Raw genomic sequence first — 12,292 nt, 5'->3', positions numbered from 1 at the left:
TGTCACAGAGAAGGGGGGGAGAGATGTCACAGGATGGGGCAGAGATGTCACAGGAGGGGGCAGAGATGTCACAGGAGGGGGCAGAGATGTCACAGGAGGGGGCAGAGATGTCACAGGAGGAGGCAGCGATGTCACAGATGGGGCAGCGATGTCACAGAGGGGGCAGAGATGTCAGCGTCAGTCAGTTTCTCAGACCGGAGCTCTTCACCAGGCTCCTCCTCTAACATGGAACCAGTTTTATCATGTAGAAGTTTTATTCAGGTCTCTAAGTATTTAACTAAATAATCTGTTTGTCTTTGGCAGGAGAGAGACCAGACTCTCACTCTGACAGCGGGAAGAGTCCTTCAGGGGAACCAGACCCAGAGACGCACAAACCAGGGAGACAACACCACTGCTCCTATTGTGAAAAGAGATTTTCCCAATAATGGGACCTAAAAAGGCATGAGAGGATACACACAGGGGAAAGGCCTTTTAAATGTTCCCAGTGTGGAAAGAGTTTTATTTTGTTAGGAAACCTCAGGGAGCATAAGAGAATACACTCCGGAGAGAAACCGTTCCACTGTTCCCAGTGTGGAAAGAGTTTCGCCTGGTTAGGGAGCCTGAAGCAGCATGAGAGGACACACACAGGGGAAAAGCCTTTCCAATGTTCCCAGTGTGGAAAGCGGTTTGCCCAGTTTGGGACCCTAAAAGAGCATGAGACAACACACACACAAGAAAAGCTCTACCAATGCTCCCTGTGTGGAAAGAGTTTTATCAATTTAAGACATCTGAATAAGCATGCAAGAATACATACACAGGAGGAGAAGACATACCACTGCTCTCAGTGTGGAAAGACATTTTCCCAGTCAGAGGACCTGAAAACACATGAGAGAATAGAGAGGCTGTGTTCTGACTTGTGTTTTTGACTGAGAATTTAGGTTTTTGTTCATGCCAAATTAAATCATATTGTTTATATGAAATCATTAAAAACATGCCAACTTAAAAAAAAAAATGTTAATCTGGAGACCTGATCTAAAATCAGATTAAACACAATTTGTATTTTGTTTTGATTATGAACTTTAATGGATACAACTATAAACCCTCTGTTGTTCATTATAATTTGGGGATATTATTATATAGATTAATGGAGTTTTGGATTTCTTGATTCTAATGTTGATCCTCTTGAATGTGATGTGATCTGGCTGTATTACATGATTTAGATATTGCACCATGTAAATGATTGAATAAATTAATAGAATGTGCATTTCTTGATTTTGAAGTTTTAAACCTCTTGAATTTAGTCATTTTTGTTTCATTGAGTTAATTTGTTTACTAGTCGTCAAGATAAAGGAAGATGACAATGTGGTGGTGTTTTTATTAGAACATGGATAAGTTGTTGACATGAAAAACATGAATGTTCCTATCCACTATGTAGAAGCAGTATAGAGCTAGTTGTTTATTTGACTGAATCAGAATTTGCATTGAATACAGATGTTAAGTTTATTTTAAATCCTCACTAATCGATCAACAAAAACTTGTCTTTCTAAGTCTCAATATAATATTAAACTTTTGAAAGAATTTAAAAAATAAATTAAACAATTCCTGTACCCACTCCAGTCAGCAGATGGCGATGTGCGTCTTTCAGGCGATGCTTCTAGCGTGACATAATCCAGAGGACGAGACGCTTCTTCTTTAAAAAAAGTAAAAAATAAATGCGCTTTTTAGTCTGAATTTAAGGTTAGAGTTCGACAGGTTAACTGACATGATGAAAACGATGTGCATCCATGGGGCAGAAGTCAGTGTGCTGTTGTGATTCTGGATGGACAGATAGCGATGAACAATGACAGGAAGCTGCGATGTGGGGAGTCGTAGGCGGCTCCTTTAAATTAGTTTCATCTTATTCTTGACACGTGTCTCGTTTTGAGGTGTTTTGACTGACGGCACATCTATGTTAAACTTCGCTATCCGGCTAACCAACTGTAACAATGTATCTGAGACACAACAGGTGCTCATTGTGCCAATTTATTTATGTTTTTCAATCAACAATTTGAGAAATATAGTGTACATGTTGTCAATAATCTAGACCAACCCCGTCTGTTTTGCCCCATATTTGAGCACGTGTCGGGTTTGTTGCTATCCAACCAATCCATCTATAAGGTGTGGTTAAGGTTTGTTGCTAAACAACCTATAAGGTTAGCAGTGTGGTTAAGGTTTGTTGCTAAACCACCTATAAGGTTAGCAGTGTGGTTAAGGTTTGTTGCTAAACAACCTATAAGGTTAGCAGTGTGGTTAAGGTTTGTTGCTAAACCACCTATAAGGTTAGCAGTGTGGTTAAGGTTTGTTGCTACAACCACCTATAAGGTTAGCAGTGTGGTTAAGGTTTGTTGCTAAACCACCTATAAGGTTAGCAGTGTGGTTAAGGTTTGTTGCTAAACCACCTATAAGGTTAGCAGTGTGGTTAAGGTTTGTTGCTAAACCACCTATAAGGTTAGCAGTGTGGTTAAGGTTTGTTGCTAAACCACCTATAAGGTTAGCAGTGTGGTTAAGTTTTGTTGCTAAACCACCTATAAGGTTAGCAGTGTGGTTAAGGTTTGTTGCTAAACCACCTATAAGGTTAGCAGTGTGGTTAAGGTTTGTTGCTAAACCACCTATAAGGTTAGCAGTGTGGTTAAGGTTTGTTGCTAAACCACATATAAGGTTAGCAGTGTGGTTAAGGTTTGTTGCTATACAACCAACCCATCTATAAGGTGTGGTTAAGGTTAGGTGTTAAATCAGATTTTAATAATAACTTGTTTAGAAATAGGGAGGGTTTATCTATTTGTGGCTGTGGTAACTAGTGACGACCCAACAACAACAGCTAGTCGGTCACCTTCCGTTGCCAAAAATAGCGGCAAAATCAAAGTTCTTCAGTGTTTCACTGCGGTCAAGTGAGCGGACACTCGCTAAACGCTGTCCAGCCATCCGCTCTCCAGTTTCCTCCTGAATTTACGTGCGTGAAAAACAAAAACTTTTTTTTTTTCTGGGAAACTGAGTCAGATGAGTCGTGCATTTTATTTCATTTTTTTGTGCCTTTATCAAAAGTTACTTTGATATCACGGGTAGCGTGAGGCTGCACAGTTGCCACGGTGGTGCTGTTTTGGAAATGTTAAATCGTTAAAGCAAGATGTGTTTACACCCTTACAACAACAACAACAACAACAACAAATGCGATTTTGAAACTGCAGTAAAAGTGGGGTGACTGTGGTATTTCGGATAGAGAATAGCTGCAGTAAAAGTGGGGTGACTGTGGTATTTCGGATAGAGAATAACTGCAGTAAAAGTGGGGTGACTGTGGTATTTCCGATGCAGAATAACTGCAGTAAAAGTGGGGTGACTGTGGTATTTCGGGTGCAGAATAACTGCAGTAAAAGTGGGGTGACTGTGGTATTTCGGATAGAGAATAACTGCAGTAAAAGTGGGGTGACTGTGGTATTTCCGATGCAGAATAACTGCAGTAAAAGTGGGGTGACTGTGGTATTTCGGGTGCAGAATAACTGCAGTAAAAGTGGGGTGACTGTGGTATTTCCGATGCAGAATAACTGCAGTAAAAGTGGGGTGACTGTGGTATTTCGGATGCAGAATAACTGCAGTAAAAGTGGGGTGACTGTGGTATTTCGGGTGCAGAATAACTGCAGTAAAAGTGGGGTGACTGTGGTATTTCGGATGCAGAATAACTGCAGTAAAAGTGGGGTGACTGTGGTATTTCGGATGCAGAATAACTGCAGTAAAAGTGGGGTGACTGTGGTATTTCGGATGCAGAATAACTGCAGTAAAAGTGGGGTGACTGTGGTATTTCGGATGCAGAATAACTGCAGTAAAAGTGGGGTGACTGTGGTATTTCGGATGCAGAATAACTGCAGTAAAAGTGGGGTGACTGTGGTATTTCGGATGCAGAATAACTGCAGTAAAAGTGGGGTGACTGTGGTATTTCGGATGCAGAATAACTGCAGTAAAAGTGGGGTGACTGTGGTATTTCGGGTGCAGAATAACTGCAGTAAAAGTGGGGTGACTGTGGTATTTCGGATGCAGAATAACTGCAGTAAAAGTGGGGTGACTGTGGTATTTCGGATGCAGAATAACTGCAGTAAAAGTGGGGTGACTGTGGTATTTCGAATGCAGAATAACTGCAGTAAAATGAACTTATTTGCAGCCTACTGCAGTTATATTGCACCCTGACTACAATATTATTTTTGTGAGGGCAGTCATGACATACAGGGCCTTCGGAAAGTATTCAGACCCCTTGACATTTTCCACATTTTGTTACGTTACAGCTTTATTCTAAAATGTATTAAAACATGTTTTTGTTACTCAATCTACACACAATACCCCACAATGACAAAGCAAAAACTGTTTTGTATAAATTTTTGCAAGTTTATTAAAATTAAAATAAAAAAAAACACAAGTCGGAACACAGCCTCTCTATTCTCTCATGAGATTTCAGGTCCTCTGACCGGGAAAATGTCTTTCCACACTGAGAGCAGTGGTATGTCTTCTCCTCCTGTGTATGTACCCGTAGGAAGCCATCACTCCCCATTGCTGACCAGAAATGAGCTACAACTGGGCTAATAACTAGCAAAGAAAATAAACAACTGTGTACACACGGCTACATGGTTTGATTTCAAAACAAGCACATCCACTCACTGCCCCACTTGACTTTTCAGTGCAATTAGAATCCTCCTCCGATGCACTCTACCTAAAAAATAAAATCAAAGACAGTCTTGCATAGTTCATTTGTTTTTTGAAAGGGGGCTGATATTAGGTTGATTCAACCACAATTCCCACAGTAATATAATAATAATAATAATAATAATTCCCCGTTTCAGTAGTGGGAAACGTTTATAGTGTTAACGGGGCAAAGTAAAAAGTGAAGTGAAGTTCAATCTCGTGCGACTCTACAGGTATTTCTGGTGCACGGCCGTCCTGGGAAAGCTGCACAATATGATTTCATATAAACAAAACACATTTCAGAACACAGCCTCTATTCTGTCTTGTGATTTCAGGTCCTCTGACCGGGAAAATGTCTTTCCGTAATTAGAGCAGTAGTAATGGTTCTCTGCTGTATGTGTTTTTCCTGCTCTTTTAGGTTCCCTAACTGACCTAAACTCTTTCCACACTGGGAGCAGTGGACGGTCTTATCCTCACCTGAGTGTGTGTATTCTCTCCATGCTTTTTCAGGTTCCCTAATCGGGTAAATGTCTTTTGACACTGAGAGCAGTGGTAGGTCTTTTTTTCTGTGTGCGTCCTCTCGTGATATTTCAGGCCCCCTAACTGGGTAAAAGTCTTTCCACACAGGGAGCATTGGTAGGGCTTTTCTCCTGTGTGTTTCTTCTTATGCTCTTTTAGGTTCCCTAACTTGGTAAAATCCTTTCCGCACAAGGAGCAGTGGTAAGGTTTCTCCCCTGTGTGTGTCTTCTCATGCACCTTCAGGTCTCCTAACCATCTAAAATGATTTCCACAATGGGAACAGGGGTAAGGCTTCTCTCCAGAGTGTATTCTCTTATGTTTGTTCAGGTTCCCTAAGTGGGTAAAACTCTTTCCACACTGAGAGCAGTGGTAGGTCTTCTCCACTCCTGTGTGTATTCCTTCATGATTTTTCAGGCTCACTAAATGGGTAAAACTCATTCCACACTGGAAACATTGGAAAGGCTTTTCTCCCGTATGTATCCTCTCATGCTCTTTAAGGCTCCCTATCCGGGTAAAACTCTTCCCACAGTGGGGACAGTGGTAAGGCTTGTCTCCGGTGTGTATTTTCTCATGTTTTTTCAGATACCCTAACTGGGGGAAACTCTTTCCACACTGAGAGCAGTGGTAGGGTTTTTCTCCTGTGTGTATTGCTTCATGCCTATTCAGGCTTCCTAAATGTGTAAAACTTTTTCCACACTTCGAACATTTCAAAGGTTTTTCTCCTGTGTGTTTCATCTCATGTTCTTTTACATTCCCTAATGTGGTAAAATCCTTTCCACAGTAAGAGCAATGGTAAGGCCTCTCCCCTGTGTGTGTCCTTTCATGCTGCTTCAGGTTCTCTAACCACCTAAAATTCTTTCCACACTGGGAACAGATGTAAGGCTTCACTCCAGAATGTACTCTCTCATGTATTTTTAGGTGCCCTACTCGGGTAAAACTCTTTCCACATTGGGAGCAATGGTAAGGCCTCTCTCCTGTGTGTATTATTTTGTGTTCTTTCAGGTTCCCTAACCGTGTAAAACCCTTTCCACACTGGGAGCATTGGAAAGGCTTCTCTCCTGTGTGTATCCTCTCATGCTCTTTCAGGTGCCTTAACCGTGTAAATTTCGTTCCACACTGGGAGCATTGGAAAGGCTTCTCTCCTGTGTGTATTCTCTCATGTTCTTTCAGATGTGATGACTGGTTAAATCTCTTTTCACAATGGGTGCATTGGAAGAGCTTTTCTCCTGTGTGTGTTCTCTCATGCTCTTTGAGCTTAGATAACCACTTAAAACTCTTTCCACACTGGGAGCAGTTGTGTCCTGTCGCTGGTTTGGGAATCTCTGGGTCTGGATTCTCTGAAGGACTCTTCCCGCTGTCAGAGTGAGAGTCTGGTTTCTCTCCTGCCAAAGATAAAACAGATTATTTTGTTAAACAGGGAGGCATGAATAAAACCTCCACATGATTGAACTGTCTTCCCATGAGGTTTAATCCAGACTAGATCCCTCATTATAAAATGGTAAATATGGATTCTGGATGCTGATTGGTTGATAGCCGTTAGATAATCCCAGGTAATACCTGTTCAAAGTTCCATATGAATTATTATTCTTTACCACCAGTCACTACAACATCACTACAACACCACTACATCATCACTACGACCAGTCACTACAACATCACTACGACCAGTCACTACAACATCACTACAACATCACTACACCCAGTCACTACGACCATTCACTAGTGGTATTGTAGTGACTGGATGTAGTGATGTTGTAGTGACTGTTCGTAGTGATGTTGTAGTGATGTTGTAGTGACTGGATGTAGTGCTGTTGTATTGACTGGATGTAGTGACTGGTCGTATTGATGTTGTAGTGATGTTGTAGTGACTGGTCGTATTGATGTTGTAGTGACTGGATGCAGTGATGTTGTATTGATAATGTAGTGACTGGATGTGGTGATGTTGTAGTGACTGGTCGTAGTGACTGGTCGTATTGATGTTGTAGTGACTGGATGCAGTGATGTTGTATTGATAATGTAGTGACTGGATGTGGTGATGTTGTAGTGATGTTGTAGTGACTGGATGTATTGATGTAGTAGTGACTGGATGTGGTGATGTTGTAGTGATGTTGTAGTGACTGAATGTATTGATGTAGTAGTGACTGGATGTATTGATGTAGTAGTGACTGGATGTGGTGATGTTGTATTGATGTAGTAGTGACTGGATGTATTGATGTAGTAGTGACTGGATGTGGTGATGTTGTAGTGATGTTGTAGTGACTGGATGTATTGATGTAGTAGTGACTGGATGTGGTGATGTTGTAGTGATGTTGTAGTGACTGGTCGTAGTGATGTTGTAGTGACTGGATGTAGTGATGTTGTAGTGATGTTGCATCGATGTTGTAGTGACTGGATGTATTGATGTTGTAGTGACGTGATGTTGTAGTGATGTTGTAGTGACTGGTCGTAGTGATGTTGTAGTGACTGGATGTAGTGATGTTGTAGTGATGTTGCATCGATGTTGTAGTGACTGGATGTATTGATGTTGTAGTGACGTGATGTTGTAGTGATGTTGCATTGATGTTGTAGTGACTGGTCGTATTGATGTTGTAGTGATGTTGTAGTGACTGGTTGTAGTGACTGGATCTAGTGATGTTGCAGTGATGATGTAGTGATGTTGTAGTGACTGGATGTAGTGATGTTGTAGTGACTGGATGTAGTGATGTTGCAGTGACTGGATGTAGTGATGTTGTAGTGACTGGATGTAGTGATGATGTAGTGATGTTGTAGTGACTGAATGTAGTGATGTTGTAGTGACTGGATGTAGTGATGTTGTAGTGACTGGATGTAGTGATGTTGCAGTGACTGGATGTAGTGATGTTGCAGTGACTGGATGTAGTGATGTATAGTTTAGTAGGATGGAAGCTGTATGGATCTGTAACTGCTACAGTGTAGTTTAGTAGGATGGAGGTTCCATGGCTGTATGGGTCTGTAACTGCTACAGTGTAGTTTAGTAGGATGGAGGTTCCATGGCTGTATGGGTCTGTAACTGCTACAGTGTAGTTTAGTAGGATGGAGGCTGTATGGATCTGTAACTACTACAGTGTAGTTTAGTAGGATGGAGGCTGTATGGGTCTGTAACTGCTACAGTGTAGTTTAGTAGGATGGAGGCTGTATGGGTCTGTAACTACTACAGTGTAGTTTAGTAGGATGGAGGCTGTATGGATCTGTAACTACTACAGTGTAGTTTAGTAGGATGGAGGCTGTAAGGGTCTGTAACTGCTACAGTGTAGTTTAGTAGGATGGAGGCTGTATGGATCTGTAACTGCTACAGTGTAGTTTAGTAGGATGGAGGCTGTATGGATCTGTAACTACTACAGTGTAGTTTAGTAGGATGGAGGCTGTATGAATCTGTAACTACTACAGTGTAGTTTAGTAGGATGGAGGCTGTATGGATCTGTAACTGCTACAGTGTAGTTTAGTAGGATGGAGGCTCCATACCTGTATGGATCTGTAACTGCTACAGTGTAGTTTAGTAGGATGGAGGCTGTATGGATCTGTAACTGCTACAGTGTAGTTTAGTAGGATGGAGGCTCCGTAGCTGTATGGATCTGTAACTACTACAGTGCAGTTTAGTAGGATGAAAGCTGTATGGATCTGTAACTACTACAGTGTAGTTTAGTAGGATGGAAGCTGTATGGATCTGTAACTGCTACAGTGTAGTTTAGTAGGATGGAGGCTGTATGGATCTGTAACTACTACAGTGTAGTTTAGTAGGATGGAGGCTGTATGAATCTGTAACTACTACAGTGTAGTTTAGTAGGATGGAGGCTGTAAGGGTCTGTAACTGCTACAGTGTAGTTTAGTAGGATGGAGGCTGTATGGATCTGTAACTGCTACAGTGTAGTTTAGTAGGATGGAGGCTGTATGGATCTGTAACTGCTACAGTGTAGTTTAGTAGGATGGAGGCTCCATACCTGTATGGATCTGTAACTGCTACAGTGTAGTTTAGTAGGATGGAGGCTGTATGGATCTGTAACTGCTACAGTGTAGTTTAGTAGGATGGAGGCTCCGTAGCTGTATGGATCTGTAACTACTACAGTGCAGTTTAGTAGGATGAAAGCTGTATGGATCTGTAACTACTACAGTGTAGTTTAGTAGGATGGAAGCTGTATGGATCTGTAACTACTACAGTGTAGTTTAGTAGGATGAAAGCTGTATGGATCTGTAACTACTACAGTGTAGTTTAGTAGGATGGAAGCTGTATGGATCTGTAACTGCTACAGTGTAGTTTAGTAGGATGGAGGCTCCGTAGCTGTATGGATCTGTAACTACTACAGTGTAGTTTAGTAGGATGAAAGCTGTATGGATCTGTAACTACTACAGTGTAGTTTAGTAGGATGGAAGCTGTATGGATCTGTAACTACTACAGTGTAGTTTAGTAGGATGAAAGCTGTATGGATCTGTAACTACTACAGTGTAGTTTAGTAGGATGGAAGCTGTATGGATCTGTAACTGCTACAGTGTAGTTTAGTAGGATGGAGGCTGTATGGATCTGTAACTGCTACAGTGTAGTTTAGTAGGATGGAGGCTCCGTAGCTGTATGGATCTGTAACTACTACAGTGTAGTTTAGTAGGATGAAAGCTGTATGGATCTGTAACTACTACAGTGTAGTTTAGTAGGATGGAAGCTGTATGGATCTGTAACTACTACAGTGTAGTTTAGTAGGATGGAGGCTCCATATCTGTATGGATCTGTAACTACTACAGTGTAGTTTAGTAGGATGGAGGCTCCATAGCTGTATGGATCTGTAACTGCTACAGTGTAGTTTAGTAGGATGGAGGCTCCGTAGCTGTATGGATCTGTAACTGCTACAGTGTAGTTTAGTAGGATGGAGGCTCCGTAGCTGTATGGATCTGTAACTACTACAGTGTAGTTTAGTAGGATGGAGGCTCCATAGCTGTATGGATCTATAACTGCTACAGTGTAGTTTAGTAGGATGGAAGCTGTATGGATCTGTAACTACTACAGTGTAGTTTAGTAGGATGGAGGCTCCATAGCTGTATGGATCTGTAACTGCTACAGTGTAGTTTAGTAGGATGGAGGCTCCATAGCTGTATGGATCTGTAACTGCTACACGAAGTATATTTTTAAGTTGAAGGATTCTTTCACGCCGTTTCAAAAGCCGTATCAAGTAATGATCGACTTTCTAAAACACACACGGCTTGTCTCAGACTAAACATAGTACATTTACATCCAGGACACTGAAATTAGTATGATGTTTGGTTACATAAGACAGATGGTTATTTAAGGCAAAAATGAAGGTATGGTGGTTGACTGGTGTGGGTGAGTGAGCGTATAACACGAACCTCTAGCAACCCAAAGGTTGCGAGTTCGAATCTCAACACGGATAACTTCAGCATTTTTAGCTAATTAGTTACTTTTGAACTACTTACTACTCTTTTTTTTAGCTAGTTTGCAACGACTTAGCATGTGAGCTAACCCTTCCCCTTCTGAGGCCAGGTTGTAACACACGCTTCTTGATTGTAGTTCACATGAGCCAGTCGCCGGCTGAAATCTGTCGGGAGAATATGCAGAACGCTGCCTGGAGTTCTAACTGTTGTCTTCCCATCAAACTCCTTGAAATTTGCAGTTGTGTCTTTAAAAAATCACACACTATGTTGTTCTTTAGTGTATTTATATATCGCTTTTCAACAGTAAAAGTTTTAAAAAATCACCTGAGGACGTCTTTAACAATTCCTACGATACAGAAAAACATAACCAAGTGTAGTGTCCTTTTAAAAATCACACATTAGTTCAACAACTGCAGAGTTTGTGTCCCTGTTTAAGATAGTACTTACTGGAGTTAATCAGATCTCCAGTCTTCTCTTCTTCTGCTTCTTCCTCCTCCAATGTGACAGTAATATCCTTATCTTCCTCCTCCACTCCAAAATCGTAATCCTCTTCTTTCACTGTGACAGTAACCTCCTCGTCTTCCTCCTCTTTCACTTTGAACGCGCCTTCCTCTTCTTTCGCCGTAACAGCCTCGCCCTTAACTTCTTCTTTCACGGTAACAGCCTCACACTCTACTTGTTTTTGTATTGTAACAGCCTCCTCTTCCTCCTCCTCTTTCACGGGAGCATCTTTCTCCGTCCAGCAGACCTCTTCTTCAGCAGGAAGAGAGTATTTTAGTAAACTCATGGTCGGGGATGTTAGCTAAACTAGTGCTAACTAAACCAGCCGACTGACAACAACGTCAATATGAAATTAAATGGGGTAGCTAGTTGTTTCCACAAAAGTACGTGTAAAACATAGTGGCAAATAAACCAGGAAATAGTCTAAAGAACTTGAACTTGACTTTGTTGTCTAGCGAGCTACCGAGGTGGCTGCAGTTGTTGAAGAAGCGTTCCGTCCACTAGATTATACGTCACAGTAGAAACATCGCCTGAAAGACACCTATCGCCATCTGCTGTCTGGAGGGAGGAAACGCAGTTGAGGGAATGTTTATTTTTTGTCTATTAAATAATATATTAACACTTTTACAAAGAAAATAATGTGTTGATTGATTAGTTATGATTTTTTGTACGAATCAGAGCTCCATATCCTATTATGACTATCAGAGAGCTCCATATCTATTATGACTACCAGAGCTCCATATCCTATTATGACTAACAGAGAGCTCCATATCTATTATGACTATCAGAGGGCTCCATATTCTATTACGAGTATCAGAGAGCTCCATATTATATTATCAGAGAGCTCCATATTCTATTATGACTATCAGAACTCCATGTTCTATTATCATAGAGCTCCATATTATATTATCAGAGAGCTCCATATTCTATTATGACTATCAGAACTCCATGTTCTATTATCATAGAGCTCCATATTCTATTATCAGAGAGCTCCATATTCTATTATCAGAGAACTCCATATTCTATTATCAGAGAGCTCCATATTCTATTATCAGAGAGCTCCATATTCTATAATGACTATCAGAGCTCCATATTCTATTATCAGAGAGCTCCATATTCTATTATGACTATCAGAGAACTCCATATTCTATTATCAGAGAGCTCCATATTCTATAATGACTATCAGAGAACTCCA

General features: G+C 41.1%; 1 protein-coding gene across 1 annotated transcript; it reads right to left on the bottom strand.

Moving 5' to 3' along the window:
- Positions 1–845: 845 nt before the first annotated feature.
- LOC139395747 (zinc finger protein 436-like) lies at positions 846–11,529 on the bottom strand. The gene is made up of 5 exons (XM_071143106.1): positions 11,044–11,529; positions 6,475–6,584; positions 5,679–6,306; positions 5,161–5,423; positions 846–854 (listed from the first exon to the last, which is right to left on the bottom strand). Exons 1-5 carry the CDS (start codon positions 11,381–11,383, stop codon positions 846–848), a joined length of 1,350 nt encoding a protein of 449 aa, XP_070999207.1. The 5' UTR covers positions 11,384–11,529.
- Between the last annotated feature and the right edge of the window lie 763 nt (positions 11,530–12,292).

This window comes from Oncorhynchus clarkii, unplaced genomic scaffold, assembly GCF_045791955.1.
Source record: "Oncorhynchus clarkii lewisi isolate Uvic-CL-2024 unplaced genomic scaffold, UVic_Ocla_1.0 unplaced_contig_13371_pilon_pilon, whole genome shotgun sequence".
Taxonomy (NCBI): domain Eukaryota; kingdom Metazoa; phylum Chordata; class Actinopteri; order Salmoniformes; family Salmonidae; genus Oncorhynchus; species Oncorhynchus clarkii.
The sequence above is the reverse complement of the archived record's forward strand: the minus strand, read 5'-3'. Positions and strand labels throughout refer to the sequence as shown.